The 20,298-nt window shown below is 33.1% G+C and overlaps 1 protein-coding gene across 2 annotated transcripts in view; it reads right to left on the bottom strand.

Moving 5' to 3' along the window:
• Positions 1-20,298, bottom strand: part of SLAIN2 (SLAIN motif family member 2) — a 77,032-nt gene that overhangs the window by 29,435 nt on the left and 27,299 nt on the right. Inside the window, exons 3-7 of one of the 2 annotated variants that reach the window (XM_038556040.1) lie at positions 15,853-16,017; positions 13,489-13,650; positions 10,786-11,145; positions 10,216-10,353; positions 998-1,075 (exon numbers count right to left, since the gene is read on the bottom strand). In XM_038556040.1, coding sequence (XP_038411968.1) covers positions 998-1,075; positions 10,216-10,353; positions 10,786-11,145; positions 13,489-13,650; positions 15,853-16,017 — 903 coding nt within the window. The remainder of the gene's footprint in view (positions 1-997; positions 1,076-10,215; positions 10,354-10,785; positions 11,146-13,488; positions 13,651-15,852; positions 16,018-20,298) is intronic. The other variant, XM_038556041.1, reaches the window with a different exon arrangement.

Below are 20,298 nucleotides of genomic sequence, written 5' to 3'. Positions count from 1 at the left end.
CATTTCCATTTGACTATTCTCTTTCCTTCGGATTCCATTATCTAAAACTGTTTCCTTAAATCATATTTAATCCACCAAATCATTGCTAAAACATTTATACATTAACAAACTTCCTAAAATGTGTACTTCAGGACCTTTGGACCCATATTAACCAAATCTTTTTCTTCAACAATCAAATCTCAAACCTTCTCTTTCCACATAATTGTCCTTTAATACTTTATCCCCCTCATAGATCTTTGTTATTTATTGAGTTCTGAAACTGTCAAGAAATCTACATATCCTGGATAGGGAAAATATTTTTCCTCATTGTACTGGTTATATCCCATTTCCTCTGAGGCTTCTGTTCATCATTCTTATTACTGCTGGTCCTATCCAAACAATTCTAAGGTCTTTTCCCCAATCTACTTCTTTCTAGCTGCCCATACATCCAATCTCTTCAAAATAATATGATGGCTTTGGTGTCCAACCTTCATATATGTCAAGTCTCAGTTCTTAAAAAAGCTACCACTCCCTTATTACATAGTCCAAACATTATCAGTTAACCACAACAACTTGTGATTTAATGTTTATCAACTTCTAATGAGAAAGCATTCCCCTTTCATCCTACTGATAAGTAAATCTAAAACTCAAAAGTCAGAAGAAAAGAATTCACATATAAAATGTCTGGCATTTGGTTCATTTTAAAGCACTTGTTATTTCATCTACATTAAAACAATGACCTTCAGTTTTAGGTTAAGAAAAATGATAAATTCTCTAATAGAAAATGTTACATTATCATTTATTCCTTTCAGAAGATCAACCCAATACATACCTCTGCAGAAAATTAGTTTCTTCTGGGTTTATCCAAGTAACAGAGAATGAATCCACTTTATTAAAAAAAAAGAAAAAGACTAAAACATGCCCTACAGACATCAATGACTCAGTATGCCAAAAGGCATAAGATTTAATTGTTAGATTATTTCCTGAAATTTAAAACTTAGGAAGAGGCTGTAGTTACCTCTTTTTGTAGATGAAGTTTGAAGCAACTGTTTGGCTTTGAGGGAAGTACGAGGCAAATTTTTCAGCCTTTGCGAAGCTGTTGAAAAATAAGGAACTGTAATATTTGCCTGGAAGGACAAGATAAAGGCTATAGCTTCTGTAAACCTGAATATTTTAATACATACTTGAAAATTTATCAAGGAACAGAAACCGTACGTACGGTGAAAATATGTTAGAATCCCAGAAGCAGAGGAATCTGAAAGTGATGCTTAGTGCATTAAGTTGGAAAGGAAAAGGGATGGAAATCTTAGTGCAAAGTGCATACTTTCAGAAATAGTTTTTTAAAGATGAGAAAATCTACAAATGTAAACCAATCAAAATATCAAAGAGAAAACAAACCACCAGCAAACATGCTACAGGATGCAAAGAATATAAAGCTAATTAAGTAAAAGTGATGAACACAAGCACACAATATAGAATAAAATAAAAGTAGTACTTGTTCAATGCAAAAAAGCAGACTTTGGCAAAGCAGTTATTGTTAGATGAACTGCCCTAACATAAAACCGTAATCTCCATACTCAAAAAGGAGAAGAAAACTCAGAACTAGGCAGGTTCTCAAGGAAATTGAAATCCAGTGGCTTTAATATACTCATCATCTTGTTATAGAATAAAACCAATTGGTACTTGAGACCTTGGGTAGTAACATATCTGGGCTGTGCAGATGTAACATATCTGGCCTGACAGGGTGCGTGTGTTCGGGGGGTGGTGCATAGTATGTGTTGGAGGAGTCAGAGCTTCTGCTTCTTAAAGTGATCAGTGAGGAATTCTAAGCTTTCTTTAAAACTCCTATTAACTGCAATGAAACTCTCAAAACTGAGCTGTAAGTTGTAGCTCAGAGCCATCCAGAGTTAAAGCTCACTAGATCCATTGAACTGAAACTCCCACACCTACCAGTACAGTTACCTATTTAAGAGGTTCTAAAACGTCACTTTACTGATTTGAAAGTTGGACTCCGTATACCTCTAGGATTTATGAGAGAGAGAGAGAGAGAGAGAGAGAGAGATCCCACAACCATAACCCGGCCAGTATTTAAACAATCATTGAGTTGACAAAGGAATACTTGATAATATCATCAAAGAGAATTAAGGAGAATTTCTCTTTTGCTCTACTGCTTAACTCTATCAATGCTTTTAAAAAACTATTGTTTTCTCACTGTCTGATAGCAAATATTTTTAAAGAGTAATAAATGCTATTTGATTTCAAATTTTATAGTACTCCACACATTCCTTAGCTAAATAATACAGCAATTCAGCTTAAATATTGCCAGAAGACTACTAAAAACTTCTCCAAACCTGAAAAAAAATCAGTTTTATAATTACCTCATATCTATCCCACAGAAATACAGGATCCTATCATCACTGAATATTCTCTATTTGCATATTCATACATGCTTTCAACCATTCATAGTGTCATTCATTTACTGCTACTTTATTTTCATTCTTTCAAATAGTTAATTATCTACTTTATTTCAGGTACTGTTTTAGGTACAAAGGATTCATTCTGTAGCCAACCAGATTGACAAAATTCCTACTTTCATGGAACATTCTGAAAGGAAAGGGGAAATAAAGTCAAATAGTCAGAAAGTCATAGCAGCTATGGAAAAAACCAAGTAGGGAAGGGAGAGAGGAAATGGGAGATTTAAGTTGCAATTATAAATAGGGTTATTAGGAGACTTTCCTGAGATGATATTTGTGCAAAGATCTGAAGGAAGAAAGGAAGTACACCATACAGATATCTGGGGAAAGCACTACAGACAAAAGGAAAAGCAATGGTGGAGGACTTGAGGTAAGAGTGTGCCTAGTTTATCTGAAGAACAGGAAGTGGAGTATGATTGGAATAGAATAAATGAGGGTTAAAAGTAACCATCTGTATGTACGCTGGCAATCCACAGTACCTATTAACCATTTTTTTTAGTGAGGGCTTAACATCAAATATCACCTATAATCTGTTTTGGAAAGGTCCTACTTATATTAATAGCTATGCTAATGGACTTTCTCCCTCAAGTTTCATGGGTCACAATAATAGCATCTATAACAAGTGAAAACTATGCAATGGTACTCTGAAGAATGAGACTGCAAAAAGAATCAGGCAATATACTCTAAATTTGTCTGATACAACATATCTGATAAACCTGATAAAATGAAATGAGTGATTTTCATACGATACCACATAGTTGTGTATTACCCAAATAAAAAAACTAAATTTTTATCTGAATTATCTTAATCTGATCAGTCTTCTAAAAACAAAAATCATTTTTTAAATGATAAAGTGTAGTAAACTGAAAGTCTCCAAAGTACACTAATAAGAATTCAGTGTGTTAGCTGTTTAAAAATACTCATGGTTTCCCTGGTTTCTCTAATATTTACATAATTCCAAATTAGCAAGACCCTATCATGAAAAGTAAAGATGGTACAATAAAAATATTATTCTCTCATGCTACCATTATTTAGGCCAATGTCTTCCTCCACAAACCAATTCCAAAAGCCTCTGTATTTTTGTTAAACATATACCACCATTTCCCAAGTCATTTTAGCTCAAAGTTTTCTTACTTTAATTCCATTTTGTCATCCCTGCAGTTGTTGATCTCTTCCTTTACATCCCTATTGTCTCCTAAATACCTAATTCAGATCTGCATCACCATATTTTTGGATTAGAACAGTGTCCTTTTGGGTTTCCCTACATCCAATCCTTCCACTTTTCATATACATCAAGGGAGGAGTAGTAGAAGTGCTGTCCCACTCCCCACTGCAGTGCAGACAGTGAGTGAGTGATCAGTCTGTAAGGAATTCAGAATAAAAAACCAGCTTGGTCTTTTTAAAAAGTCATCATCAATGTTCCAGGATTAATAATCAATGTTGGTGATAAAATATCCTCCCTGAAGAAAATAGTTCGTTGGCCTAAGTTATAAACAACTGCTGCAGATACCGTTGCCTTTTCATAGCATACATGTAAGATTTTTTTTTTGCATACATGTAAGATTTAAGTGAACAAATGTTAATACTTATCTTTTAATGTAAATTGTATTTCACATGAAAAATAATAAAGAGAATTCCCAATTATATGGTCTCCCCTAACATGGGTGGGTTCAGCTACGTGTTTCTTTCCAGAGTAAGTCCATAGAGACGTGAAATCTAGCTCACTTAGCACAGTATGTGCGACAATAATATAGTCCTGTGGTATAATACCCTGTTAATATATTCCTATATTAACACAGCTTAAAAATAAACAGTGATGTTATGGTGATTATAAAGTCAATGAAACAGAATGTGAGTCACTTCAATTCTGTCATACGTGATTAAACTTTTTCAACTGTGAAGACATTTAAAAATAGATTTGATCCCCAAAGGAACTGAGACATGGACAAGATGGCAATTTCTGAAATTTATTGTAAAATGGAATTTTATGAATTTCTGCCAAACTTATTATGTTGATTATTTCCCTATTTGAACAGCAGTTGCTTTGTGGGGGAAAAAAACTTCCCCAATTTAAAAACTGAAGACTATTCTACAGTCAATATGACTGAAGAGAAATTGATAAATCTGGCTATACCTTGTCTTGAGCTTCAAAATGCAAAATCAATTCTGAAGAATTATTGACAAATTGCTAGAAACTAAAGCTGTACTATTCATTACTGTGACAGACTAATATGTAAAAAACATTTTCCTTTTTAAAATAAAAATGATTTAAAAATACTAACCTATCTTTTTTGTACTGTAATGTTATTATTTTTTACTGACAGTTACAAAAAAAGTTCTACAAAAGAATATTTTTCATTTCTCCAGCCATTATTATTAGAATTCATTCTATTTCATTATTATTGAATATAATTTTGTCATCTGGGGAGATGTTAAAAATAATCTCCAGATACCAAATATTAAGCAAGCATAAGCCACTATAAAAGAACATTAATCACTGCCAGGTAAAATGTCCCCTGTTCCCTCTAACCCTACAATGACATTTTGTTCTGAAACTTGTATTGCCTATAAATTCTCAGAGTCACCCTTCAGTCCTCTCCTCCTCTCCACTTCCCATCTTCTCAGTGTTACCAAGTCACATCTTTTACTTCATTAAAAAAAAATTCATCCATATCTCATCACCTCTTGCACCAGTGCCTTTGTTCAGATATTCATTTCTTCCATGACTATACAATAGACTTTTAAATGGTTTCTAGTCTTCAACTTTAATCCATTCTTCATATTGTTACCAGAATGGATTTCCTAAGAAGTAACCTTGACTAAGTCTACCATGGCTCTCTACACTTATAGGATAAAATTCAAATTCCTTAATATATTAAGAAAACTCCCAATCTGTGCCCTATGTATCTCTCTCATCCTTCATCACTGTACCCACTAACCATTCTGCTGCACGCTATACTCTAGTCATACAAAACCACTACAATCGGGGTGCTACTCTTAAGACTTCATTACCAATTCCACTGTTAGGTAAACCTGTCTTTTCTTCATGTGGTCTCATGAGCTCCTCCTGAGCCAGCAGAGGGATATCTTCTTTCCTGAAAACCTCTTTACACTGCTGAGTTTAATGTTTCTCTTCTGTTCCCACAGAAGTTCCTACCAATCATTCCCTGCTATTGAAGGGCATGTGCTGTCTCATTTATATTTATAATCCCATTGCCTAGAACATAGTATATACCAATAATATCTGCTGAATAATTAAGGACACGAGTGAGTGATCACTGGATAAAATCCAGAGATGTGAAACTAAGCATTCAAGATCCTCCATAGTAGAGATCTAATCTAGTGGTTCTAAAACTTGAATATACTCCAGAATTAAGTGAGACACTTCTAAAAAATATATATTCTGGGTACCCATCCCAGATGTATTCACTCAGAATTTACAGAAGTACCAGAAAAACTACATTTATAAAATCTCTTTATAATTAGATAATTGACCCACCATAGACTGCTTGTTCTTAAAAAGAAATTTTACAAATATTACATTCGTTCTTGGATTAGCATATTACACAGACTTATCATGATTTATTTCTTTTGAATTTATATCTCATAATTCTGTAAAATTCAAGTGTAATCTTTTAATGTTTGGTTCCAAGTGAAATCTGCATGAGAATTCCTTCCTCATGGGCCCCAGGGCAGTCTGGTCATGCCTTGGCTACTCCCTCTTCAGTGAGGGAGTCCAGAGTAGTCCAGAGTAGAAAACTGACCATATATCTTTTTTCTGGAGGAATACTCTGTATCCTAAGCAAAAAATATTCTTCCATTTGACTAAATTTAAGTATGTGGATAAATATTACACTGCATTACTCTTTTGTGGTAGTTCACAAATCAAAGTATTTATAGTTCAATAATGCTCCAATAGAGTCATCCAGGAATATTTTCCAAGATGCCTACTCATTTGTAGTTAGGTCAGCATGATGTAATCCAAATAATTATTGGGAGGGAATCAGGGGACTCAAAGAGGGGTGGGAAGGAGGGAGTAATTTGGTTTGGTTTTGCACTTTTCTAGTTATATGCCATTGCACATATAATACATATGGATCTCTGCTTCTCTATAAGAACTGGATTGTTGTGAGGTTCAAATTAGATAATATATGTGAAAGTAAACAATTAAAAATACTAATTAGAGTTTGAGTACTAATTTTTTTAAATCAGCAGTTGTCTTGGGTTTTTTCCCTGTATTTCTGAACCAGTAATTCCTGTATCTTTCTAAAAACTAAAGTTCCCACTGAACCTCTACTCTAGTAGTCTTAGAAAGCAAGGCATTACTTAGTCTTTTGAAAAACTGTCCCTGACAAGCATTCCTTCCTTTAAATGGAGAAACTGAGAAAATGACATACATCCATGACCTCTGCAATGCTCTGGTTTTCTTAAACTTTTTAAGTTACTCACATTTCAAATATAAAAGAAATTGGTAGTAGTTATAAAAATGAAAATATATTAGAACTCTCATAATATTTATACTTGAATGTCAGCATCCACAATAATGCAGCCATAGCAAATAAGCATATAAAAACAGTGATTGGCATAGTACAAGGCAAAAGAAGTGGTCCCATAGGTGGAAATAACAGCAACCTTGCAAAGTTAGGTTCATGCAGACCAGCAAGTAAGAACCAAAGCTTTACCACTTAAGGGCTGGAAAAAATAAAAACTTAAAGAAAAACAAAAATGCAACATCTATTATACTAACCAGTTTATACAAAAAAATAAAAAATACCAATTCATGGATAAAATATATAAGACTTGCTATTATAATATTTAGAAATAATTCTATATTAAAGTAAAAAGGCTATTATGAAAACAATATATAATACACACACACTCATAGTAATTAAAAGAACACTTACATAAACACATTTCTATGGATCAAAGATAAATGTAAAATTTTAAGTAAAACAGATAATACATTACAAAGTAAAATATGTTAATTTTAAACAAAAGGCTTTAAAATATTTTTATAAAATAACTTTACTAAGTTTTAAACTTGATAATGTTCTAGGTTTACTATTTTCCAAAAATATTTTTGTGACTAGTGTGATTTTACACTAAGTGTTTGCGGCATTTTAATTGTAAATCAGCCTCATTATAGCTATAAATATAAAATAAATATATGTAACTGAAAAAAAAATATGGTACCTTACTTTCTCTTTTACTTAAACACTGTTCAAATACTGAAATACAACACTATGTAACTGCATACATATTTTCTATTTAAAGTAAATTAGTGATTAGAATCTCATTATTTTTCCCTATATATTTTCCTTAATTATCAATTTCTGGGGAAAAAGATAAAATAGTTTCTCTACAGAAAAAAATTCTAGGGAATCAGCAAGTAAATATAATGGTAATACTACCATTAGAGAAGGATAGTAGTTATCACAAAGTTTAAGATACAGTCAATATATTTTTCTACTAACATTTTTAATCTAGGTTCTCAACCTTTTCTATTTTCTTCTATTTTTCTGAAGATTTTTTTTTTAATTTCCAAATAGCTTTGAGGTGCTAGAATAGTTCAAATAAAGAACAGACATGGCAGCATAAGGCAACAAACCTGAGTAAAAAAAGTTGGTGCTGACAATTTACTGAATAAAGTAAAGAGAATATGGATTTAGCTACCTTTAACAAAGAGCAGGTAAGCTGTCTGAAGATATAATCATGTAAAGTTTTGAAAAATTCAGAACAATTCAAACTAAGCATAAAAGTACAAATACAAATGATGTTTTGGATTTTCTGGGCATAGGCTATAAAAGTATAGCTTATAATATGCATGATTTTTATTGCTCACTCTCCTTAATGAGACAAAATTTTCTTTCCTGTTGTATTAACATCGTGGATTGCTTTTTGTTTCAGGCAAATATACCAAGGGAGGAAAAAAAAAAAAAAACAGAAACACAAAATCCTCAAGGGCCAAATTAACTTAATTTGCAGACTTAGAGGCACAGAAGTTATCATTCGCCATTTCAACATAACTTAAGAGTTAAAATTGTAATTTTATTTTTAAAGTTTTTGTGATTCCCTATTTTCTATACCATTTAAGCATTTATGAAATATACCATATGAGTATCATAATGGCAATCCTACTTAAAGTAGTTTGCAAGACCTGGAATACTAGAGTAGTTTAAAATTTAATTTGATTTGGTTCAAAAACATGTTGCACACATCCATCTGAATAAATGAAGGACACAAAATCTCTAGGTAACAATTTTCCACAGTGTCTTAAATTTTAGGGTTCATTTTAATTTCTAGATAGTTTTAAATCTTAGTTCTAAATCATGGATGTGACAAATCTCTCTTGGTAGACTTGGATTCTTGAGCACAATCAACAGGGGTGTGAATCCTAACTTGCCACCTGTAAGTTGTATGATCATAGATAAGTTAATCATTCAAAACTTCTATTTCCTAATTTGCAAAATGTTTTAATAATCGTACTACTAATAATTAATGTTTTAATAATCGTACTACAAAATGTTTTAATAATCGTACTACTAATAATTCTACTTCATAGAATTGTTCTGAGGATTAAACAGGACTATGTATGGTACAGCACAATGTGAGTTTCTGTAATATAAATAATATCATATACAATAGAAAATAAGGAAAAATTTAAATCATTTGTGTTCAAATGTACTTTTTCCTGGCCTGTTTATTTTTGAGTCACCAAGTAACAGCAGTTTAACACAAAATACACAAAGTCAGCTAAACACAATAAAGCCAAGGAAGAGTGTAAGGGAATTAAAAAAATAAATGTTTTCAAAGTTGTATTACTCCATAAAAAAGTTATATAAATGAACAATCAATAACCTCGTATTTGTGCCACTTCTTTATAGCTTTGAGGAAATGAAGGAACACATCACAGCCACCATTTCAAATGGTGACAAAGGAGCTGTGTCAATCAGACCACAACACTGATATGAGTTCTGGGATACCAGGGGTGCATATTGAGCATTTCTAAAATTAGAGAAATAACTGTGATAGTTTGTTTAAACCTGCTTTGATTATGTGCTCATATCTACTGGAGTTAACAAGTAACATTCTTTGGAAAGTGTTCAATTCTTTTTTAATTACCTGTACACTAAAGTATACAGTATCCATCTATTTCCATATCACATCTTGGCTCAGTCTGGCTACTTTGTCTTAGAAGTTATTTCTGCATGATTCTCTCTGATTTTTGTTTATGGTGCATATGTCTCCTTCATTCAATAGACTCAAATCAACCCTTCTTTTCCATCAGGTAACCTTCAACATTTTTAAAAATGAATTTCTGTATTTGCTGGAGTATTTTATTCATTGAAATTTAACATGTTTTGATTATGCTAGTATTTTTTGCAGGATCATTATTGCTTTTTATTAATGTTCTAGTAATAAAGCTGACTGGGTTTTAAGCTGTTTGTTCCAAGACTATTTCCCACAAAAATTTTATCATTTTTAACATGTAGGTTTTTAAGGAATATACATACACACACGTTATGTATAAAATTATTTTTTTAAAACAGGTAGACTTTGCTTATTTTAAAATTCTGGTGAAACTAGTTTCATACAAGTAGGTATCTTATAGAAACAAATTTTAAATTTGAATATAGCTATGATTATAGAAAATAATCGTTACATTTCACTACAGATACGGTTTAATACAGCTATTCAACACAAAATTACTATCTATAATTTTCATTTTCCTTTAAATAACTGATACATAAAAGATACTTACTGGCTGAAGCCTGAGGTTGCATGCGAGGTATTCCTCCATTTGGCACTTGAAAATTTGAGTCACTTCTGCTACTTTTCACTGAGTCAACTTGTGTACTAGATGTTCGGGACAGGTTTGGAAGACTGCGTCTTAGTTTTTCTAGAATAGAATTTAATGAAAAAAAATCAAGCTATTCTTTTAGATGAAAACAGTTAAAATACTAATTGGGATTCACAAATCAAATTATTTAAGCATTCTGCATACTTTAGAACAGTTAACAGGAAGTACATGTCTTATAAAATAAACAACTCAACCTAGGTTCTATAAATGAGAAGAACCTTTAAAAAGAACCATAAATTAAATCAAAATCTATATACAGACCACTTCACGAGTAGGACAAAGCAACGCTAACATAATCAAGTAAAACTAAATTCACTTCTTTGTTTGTGTATTCATTCACTAGTAGTAATAAAATGGTAAACTGATTAAACTCTTGATTTACTTTTCTGAAATATAAAACTTTGATAAAAATTGTGTTACTTTCATATGAAATATGAAGGACAATGGTTTTTCCAAAAACATTCTAATTACCTTCATTTTTAACATTGCTTGTCTGTAAATCTGTGGGATGACCTTGAAGTGAAAGGCGAGGTTGTTGTAAGCGGCTAATCATAGGCTGTGGGGACACTCTACTATATTCTATTCCTCGAGCAGGAGATCGTGAACGAGGTGAATTTCTGGGTGACTGCTTAGGTGATGGTCGAGGTGAATTGCGTGGTGATGGTGAAAACCTGTTAACAGCAGGGTATACCGCATGATGCATATTGTCATCTTCATCATCTAAACTTTGCGCATCAAGTTCCTGATCACTAAAAGTACCCCGTCTTGTAGAATTGCAAGATGAACCAGAACTGCGCCGAGATGTAGTGGCTGCATACTCTTGTCGAAGACCTGACAACAATGAATATGTTATTTCATTTCTTTAGGTATATTTTTAAACATTTAAATATTTTTGAAGTTTAAAAGCAAAAGAGTATCCCTGAGAAATCCAAACAGTATAAAGTGTAAAGGAAAATCCCTTTCCACTTGAATCATCTTACACATTCTCCCACATAATGATGCCTAAAACACTTATAGATTATTTTTTAAATGAATGAAATTCTATAAGCCTTTGCCCAATCCAACATTTTCTTCTTGATTTTGAAATCTATATTAGAGGTAGAATCATAAATTTAAAAATATTTCTACTCCTAAAGACAATAATTGAAATTTGAGATCAACATTTAAGAAATGTTGAGTGAAAATAAATACTATCCAACCAAAGAAAAGAATACACCAGTGGATAAATAAACTCCCTGGATACTGAATTCTTGGAATTGATATTATCGATGAAGGAAACTTCTATCCCATCCTCAGGAATTCAATACTTGGGCATAAATGAATTTCAATTGCTTCATGACTCAAGAGACTTCTGTAAAACGAAGCTTAAATTCTAAGCCATCAAGTACAAATTTTCAGAGCAGTCCCCTATGAATCTTGACACCTCCAGAAACACCCAGGGAAATTTAGGCCCTTCAAATAGTATAAAAACTTCTAAAACAGAAACAAATGTTGATATATATTCAGTGAAGAAAAAAATTACTATTCAAGAAAAATAGAGAATTTAGCTAATATTTTGAGCAAGTCCTGCTAACCATGGACAATCTAGTTTAAAATATCTCTACTATTTGAGTAGTATTCAAACTATTATGATGGGTACTCATATTCAGATAGTGCTATCAATATGGTACCCACAGTAGTGGCTGAGAATCACACCAGGGTATCTATAAAACTGCAGATTCCTGGGGCCTTTCTGGCCCTTCAGTCAAGTTACAAGTTTCACTAGTAACTGACAAGTTAGTGTTTCATTACAACAAACATGGTATTAATAAACTCACCTAACAAAAGACAGCAGACCGAAGAAAAGCACTGTTTTAGCTAAGAAAAACACAGATCCCAAAGCAGGCCCTCCAGTACTAGGGAGATCCTAAGGAAGCAACAATCACCATAGGATTGTATGTTTCTCATATTAAAAAAAGAGGGCTTAACCAAGCAACAGCCAAAATCTGTAGTTCTACATTTCTGTTAAAAACAAAACAAAAACCCCCAACTCTGAGGAAACAGTATTTTAAAACAAAAATCATTCATTTAAAAAAACCTAGCATTTTCAAGGAGTATCAGACATATTTTTAGCATCTTGTTTTTTATTAGCTGGAAAAAGAAATATTTGTGCATGTGGATGGCTTAAAAGAAAGATTAATAAGGCTAAAATGTCTTTTACTTATTACCAAAACATAGTATGAAAGTGACAGCAAATAGCTGGTTGAGTTTCTAGCAAAATACTGGGGTCAAAAAATAAATAAAAATTTTTTATATACAAATGTGAAAAGTGCAACTATATAAATAAGAATAAATGGTCATTTGTATAAAAAAGAAATGTATAGGCAAGAATAATACTATCACCACCAACTGACAATGAGAGCCAGGGCATCCATAACCCTTAAAATAGTATGAAAAATTCTGTGCATATGTACATTTTGGGGATGACAGGGATATAATTTTTATTGGATTCTCAAAGGCATCTGTGACCTAAAAAGTTGCAAGGACAACTCTGCAAAGCAATATCATATGCTTTACCTCATTTAATATCATAATTCCAGTTTTCTCAGAAAGGTCTTTTTTTTTTTTTTTTTTTTTGTAGTCTATACCATATATTCTAAGAGTGGTGACATTTGCCCACAAAGGGGAAAAATTGTTTCCTGGGTATGAAAATAATCTTAGCTATCATAATAATTTATGGTCCTCATGTACATAAAAAGATACAGAGTATTATCTGTGGTATTAAAATTTTATGGTGGGGGGTGGGAGGCAAAAAAAGGGGAAAAAATGTCTGAAAAGGCTCTTTGGGGGGCCAATAATGGAAAAAGGTTGAGAAACACTGGTTTATACTAAGAAAACACAGAGTAATAGAGTAATAACTACTCTAGAGAGTTCCTGCGCAAGTGACATGCAGGGTATGGTTATCAGTCATTGAAGCTGAGTATTACCTGCCTTTCTTTGCTCCTCACCCAACAAACTCTTCTCTATAAAATGAAGTTTGAAAATAAGTTAATGAACAAGCAAGTCTGTATGTTGAATAAGCCTCTGAAATTTCCACATTTCTATTACTATTCCACAACACCGTAAGACCTATTTAATAACCCCAACAAAATTACACCTCAACTGGACCTCAACTTTAACAATTAAAATACTTACTTTCTTCCTGCATCCGAGCTAGAATCTGTACATCGGTTACATCATTTAGCTTATAATTGGATCCAATAGAATCTTCATCTAATTCTGAAGCACTTAACTCACTGTCTATAGAGGATTGTGGGCTGAGTGGAGGATTTCTGTCTGATGAACTTTTCAAATTACCTTAAAAAAAAAAAAAGATTCGAACTTTGGTGAAACAAAAACTGAATAAGTATCTGTTCTAATTAACTTGATACTAAATCTTTGATTCAGTTCACCATATTTTGCCGTTTCTGTTTATATAATTCCCAAATATTGAAATAAAAAATTAACCTTATTAAGATTGAAGAGGGATGGGGCACCTGGCTGGCTCAGTGGTGGAACGTGTGACTCCTGATCTCAGGGTTGTACAATTCGAGCCCCATGTTGGGTGAAGAGATTACTTAAAAAAGTAAAAAAAAAAACAAAAAAAAAAAAACAAAAAAGTAAAAAAATCTTAAAAAAAAAAAAAAGAGCAAAGAGGGCTGCAGGGACTCCTGCATTTGTCATGGTATAAAAACAAAACATTTTAACTATGAACTATCTGTCTTCTTATGAAACAATTACATTTTTATCATAGTGCCTTGCAAGTAGGTGGTGTTCAATAACATGTTAGAGGATTCGAACTTTTATAAGAAAGCCAATAAAAATGCTCATAAACAGATGAATTTATGATGTGTTTTTTCCTCTCAAATTCATTGTCATTAGCCAACACTATCATCTTTTTTCCCCTGAATAAAAGCATCTACTTTTCCTAAGCAAGAAAACTGTAATTTGAGGAAAATCAAGATTCTTTAGAGATTTAGGAACAAAACAAAAAAAAGAATACTAGGTTTATTTTTCCTACATTATGCCATGTTTACAAAATTCTTTTGTCAAACTAGTAATGAGGATCCAAAGAATCCTCTAAAGTTCTGTAGTGAAGCACAAAGATGGAAAAATAACAAGATAAAAAAAAGCATTTAATCACTCAAAACAAAAGGGGATAGAAGACAGGTCAGAGGAATAAAGGATATACATATCTATGAGTCTAACTTATTTGTAACGAAGTGCTTTCATCAGATCAATTTCTGATGAAGAATAAAATTCCAGCACTGTCACTAATATCTCTCTTTCTTTCTTTCTAGATTTTGTTTATATGAGAGAGAGAAAGAGAGAGAAAGCACAAGCAGGGGGACTGGCAGGCAAAGGGAGAGGGAGAAGCAGGCTCTTCACCAAGCAGGGAGCCCTGACTCAGGCTCAATCCTAGGACCCTGGGATGATGACCTGAGCCGAAGGCAGATGCTTAACTGACTGAGCCACTCAGGTGCCCTATCACTAATATTTCTAATACAGATTTATTTGAAATGCTTGTTTCCCAGAATTTTTTTATCATAAAACTCAGCTTTCACTGAGTGTTGTAATTACTGAACCCCTAAATTCTACACTTGAAATCAATTTTTTAAATATGTTAACTAACAAGAATTTAAATAAAAACTTGAAAAAGTCAGCTCCAACATGAAAGGAACATAAGAAGAACAAAATCGTTAATGTTTAAATTATCAAAAAGAACATAGTACATATGAAAAGAAAAGTACTACAAAGCCAGGCTCAAATAGTGTCCAAATAAAATTCTTTAAGTTCAACAAATATTTTTAGTATACAGTCAGAAGTGAAATAATAGCGAGTAACAACTTATATATAAAGCAAACAGCAGGCTCAAAAAAGTCATTAGACTAGAGAAAACACAGGTCAAAAATCTGAAGTGGCTAACAATAACCTTAATTTTTAAAGAAGTTGTAATAATTAGCCCCAATGAAAGCAGCAGTTAGTTACTAGTGAGTGATTTCGGAAGAACAGTAAGCTAGAGAATAACCTTTCAGGTCACAGAACCACAGCAAACATTCTTTCCCGCAATTACAGCAGTCTATCCTTCCCCTATAATTTAGGGCTTGCTCTTTCAGCACATTCACATACAGCCTTACATTATTATTTCAGTCTGATATCAAACCTTATTAAATAAAGCTTAAATTGTTTAACAAAGTAAGTAAAATAAGAGCTCTTATTTTTAGTTTTTACAACCCAAACTATTCAGTAAACATCTACTTGTTTAAAGAATCAAACTTGTTAATCTAATCAAGCAATATCTAAAAACTCTTAAGTACATGCCAAATAAAACTTTATGGACATAATCTAGTTTATCTGTATCCCTGGTGCCTAGAATAGTACCTAATGCTCCTCACTGATATTTTTCTCTAACCACTTAAAAGTTTCATAAATAAAAGAACTTAAACAACTGATGATTAAGTTATTTTTTGCGGCAGGGCAGTAAATTCTTTTAATTATTCCATATCATTTTCTCCTTACCTGAATTTCCAGGAAGTATTAGCTGTTTGACTATTGGAGGTCGGACTGGGGTTGAGGATGGAGAATTGAAACCACTGCTGTATGGGCTACTTGCATTCGGACTGTAAGGACTCGTGTAACTCATGGAGTTGAAAGGATTATTATATAAATTCTGCCTCTTGAGAGCTGTGTTAATGAGAAGGGGAGAAATCAAATTTAATAACTGAGAAAAGTTAATATTTTACTTAAAAACTTTTCTTAATGGGAAATTCATTAAGTCATTATCTCAATTTAAATACAGAAACCTAAAAAATAAATAAATAAATAAATAAATACAGAAACCTTATTGTAGTGGGAGAAAATACATCATATTAAGAATTCCAACAATATCTTCTATTGTACTACACAAAACAGCAGCCACCACAAAAAACAAAAATAGTATCACAAGGATATCATCTCAACAAATTATGAGCCTTTAAATTAATTTACTCCTGTCTTGTTAGAAAGTTTCTTCCAACTGTATCAACCCCGAATAGCCTTAAAAAATAAAATGAATGAAAAAAGTATATTTGTGTTTTCTCATTTTTCAGTAACAAACATGTATTGCAAAGAAAAAGGGGGGAAAGCCCTCTATGAAATAATAAGATTTAAAACAGTCTTTCCAAAATTTGGATTTTTTGAAAAACTTAAGCAATACTGACTACTTAGTCCAGGTTAACGTCAAACATGTGAGAATTCTCTTTTTAAAAATAAAAAGTGGGATCCCTGGGTGGCGCAGCGGTTTAGCGCCTGCCTTTGGCCCAGGGCACGATCCTGGAGACCCGGGATCGAATCCCACGTCAGGCTCCCGGTGCATGGAGCCTGCTTCTCCCTCTGCCTGTGTCTCTGCCTCTCTCTCTCTCTCTGTGTGACTATCATAAATAAATAAAAATTAAAAAAAAATAAAAATAAAAAAAACAAAAATAAAAAGTTTCCCCTTTACCCTAGTTTGACTCAAGAATACTTCTGCCAAAAAAGGAAAAAAAAAAAAAGTATGCTATACATGCAAAATTACAGAAACAATAAAAAGTAGAAGATATTGAGTGTAATTATATACAAGAAAAATCAATACTTAAAATAGTATTTCTTTCTTCTATTCTAAAATCCCTAGCTTATTCAATATTTCTGACCATTGGCAAAGCAAAATGTAGAACAGTTACACAAATGTGACATGGCACTATTTTTCAGAAGGCTTACAACCAACTAGTGCAGGCAGAAAAAAAAAAAAAACAATGATTTTGGGACAAAGTGAAATGAGTACAATCATAAAGGTGCAAAGGGCTGTGGAACTTTTGAGATAGAAGTAATTCATAATAACAGAGAAACTAGGTAAGGCCTTTTGGAATGAGGTGCTGGAGCAATCTTGAGAGGATGAGCAGCAATCTGACAGACCACTGAAAATGAGGCAAGTGTGGACTTTCACCCGTGTTTATAACAGGAACAAAAGCAGTGCCTTGACAATACACAGTGTGTTCAGGGAATAAGACTGAGTAACACAGAAAGGTCAAGCACATAGGAAATAGGAAAACACGGCTGGGCTAGGTTCATGGAAGTCCTGGAAACAATGCTCAGGAAAATGAACTTTATTCACCATCGGTGAATTTTGAGCAAGAGAAATATGATGCAATCAGTTTAGGAAGAAAACTGATGGACATTTTTATGTTGAATAGGTGAGACTGAACTAGGCAACAGAGGTGACAATATTTAAAAAAAATGGGTATTAAAAACTAAAAGGATTGCTAAAGGAAAAAAAAAGATGATGACTAAAGTTTCTGGTTTGCCTACTAGGCAAAGCAGTGCTTTAGAGGAGGAAACATTTTCTGTTGAGTTGGATGGTGTAGTAAGTCGGACACTATGGTTTTGTCTATATTCACCATGAGACAATATGTCACACTTAAACACATTTAATATGTAGCATAATCTCAGCAATACCAACCTGAGCACAAATTGGGGTGCTAATTTCTTTCCCTTTACTCTTTAATCTCCTTTTAAGCTTATTCTGTTCTCCTTGGTTATTCGTTTAATCAGTAGCATTTGAGGTCCTCAGCCCTTTTATCTTCTGATCCTGTGTCATATTCCTTCTCCTAAGAAATCTCATTCATAACCCTGACATCAATTATCTCTATTCCAAAAACAGCCTATTATTTATATCTCCAGTCCTAAGTTTACCTGGCTTCGGTCCCATGTGTGCTGCCCATTTAATGTCTCCCCTATGGGTATGGCAAATATACCTCAGGGCCAAAATTTCCAAATTTGAACTCATGATTTTCCCACTAACACTGAATTCTCTTCCTGAATTTCTTACCTGAAAATAATTAATAACATTTATGCAACATGCAAAATTACAGAAACAATAAAAAGTAGAAGATATTGAGTGTAATTATACACAAGAAAAATCAATACTTAAAATAGTATTTCTTTCTTCTATTCTATTCTAAAATCCCTAGCTTATTCAATATTTCTGACCATTGGCAAAGCAATGAAAACTAGATCATTGTTGATACTTCCTGAAAAACTAGAAAAACTAGATCATTGTTGATACTTCTCCCTCATTTCCTCAAATCTCATTCATTCATTTTTCCTATCACATCTTTTCATCTTCACTACCATCAACACATGCTGCCTGGCTGTCATTACCAACTTCCCACAAAAGCACCCTAGGTTCATTCACTTTTGGCTTTCTCCAATTTACCCTCCATAGCTGTAGCTAAGCAGGACCTTAACCAAAATGCAAACCTGGTCATGTCTTCCTGACCATATACACCACACCCCTGAATAAAACCCTCCAATATCTTTCCATTGCTTTTAGAATAAAGTCCAAAACCTTTAACATAACCTATAAGGCCTTGCAAAGTCTGGCTCCTACCTATCTTTCTGGTCATATCTCACATCTCTCCCTTCCTTAGTTTTCTCCAGCCAACACTCTGGCCTGTTCCAGGTGTTCATGTGTGGGCCATTCCCATGCTCCCACAGAGCCTTTAAACATGCTGTCTTCTCTACCTTGAATACCTTATTTCCTCTTTCACCTTTCCCCTTCAATCACTCATATTTTCCTGAAATACGGTTTTTAAAAAATATTTTATTTATTCATGAGAGACACACACAGAGGCAGAGACATAGGCAGAGGGAGAAGCAAGCTGCCTGAAGGAAGCCTGATGCAGGACTTGATCCTAGGACCCCAGGATTACAACCTGAGCCAAAGGCAGATGCTTAACCACTGAGCCATTCACGTGCCCCCTGAAATATGTTTTTTTTTTGTATGTTTATTTATCTATTGTCTGCCACCCCATTAGAATATAAGCTCTGGTCTATTTTATTCATTGCAATATCCTCAGAGGGAACAATAACTAGCATATAGTAGGTTATGAATATATAGTACTGAATGATGAAAATTCCTAACTGTAAAATATACTTAAATTATTTCTAAGATGAGATAGAGTACTGGAAAATTATTCCTAAAGATATTTTTAATAAAGGTCTAAATAATGACACATAGAGAACACACTGTGTTCTAAAGGTCTAAATAATGACACAGAGAACATGTGTTTTAATAAACAAAATAAGCAATTTTTAAGTACATGGCTGTCAAGTAAACACAAGCAGACACAAGACAAAACAAAACCAACAAACAGAAAACCTATTTAAGATTAGTAACATCAATTCCTCACTATATAAGTATTCCAAAAAAAATAGTAACATTCTGAAGAGATTGAGAGAAATTCCAAGAAGGAGTCAATAATACTTTTCCTACATTTCTACCCACACTGGCATGCTATATTAAATACCATAGTGACAGACACATTTTGTCAGCTTTGTGAATGCTATTAAACAAAAGAGCATAAAAGCAATCTGAACTAAAATGCCAAGTTAAAAACAAAAAACAGTAACATTTGAACAGGGAAGGAAAATGAATACATTTACTAAATACCTACTATGAGCCAGAGAAACTTATTAGGCTCTTTTATAAACATTATTGTCTACTCCTTAAAATAACCTTACAAGGTTCATCATTCTTATGAGAAAATTGAGTTCACACAAGTTAAATAGTGCTAAGAGTCACTCAGTAACAAAGTGCTAGAACGAGAATGAGGTCTCTTAGGTTTTCGGCCTGTACCTTCCAATCACATCAGAATTTCCCAAAGGTGGTGAGATGATTTTAGATGATACCAAGCCTGTATTTTCATAGTTATTTGTTTTAGCTTGTATTGGGAGAAGAAAACCTACTGTATAAAACCCATTATTTCATGGATATTACTTTCTTAAGATTTTTTATTTATTCATTTGAGAGAGAGAGAGTGAGAGAGCATGCATGCAAAAGCAGGGGAGAGGGTCAGAGGGAGCAGCAGACTTTCAGCTGAGTAAGGAGCCTGTCTCTGGGCTCAATCCCAGGACCCCGGGACCATGACCTGAGCTGAAGGTAGGCCATAA

The sequence above is a fragment of the Canis lupus genome, chromosome 13, assembly GCF_011100685.1.
Source record: "Canis lupus familiaris isolate Mischka breed German Shepherd chromosome 13, alternate assembly UU_Cfam_GSD_1.0, whole genome shotgun sequence".
Lineage (NCBI taxonomy): Eukaryota > Metazoa > Chordata > Mammalia > Carnivora > Canidae > Canis > Canis lupus.
Note: the sequence above shows the minus strand (reverse complement) of the source record. Positions and strands in the feature narration are given on the sequence as shown.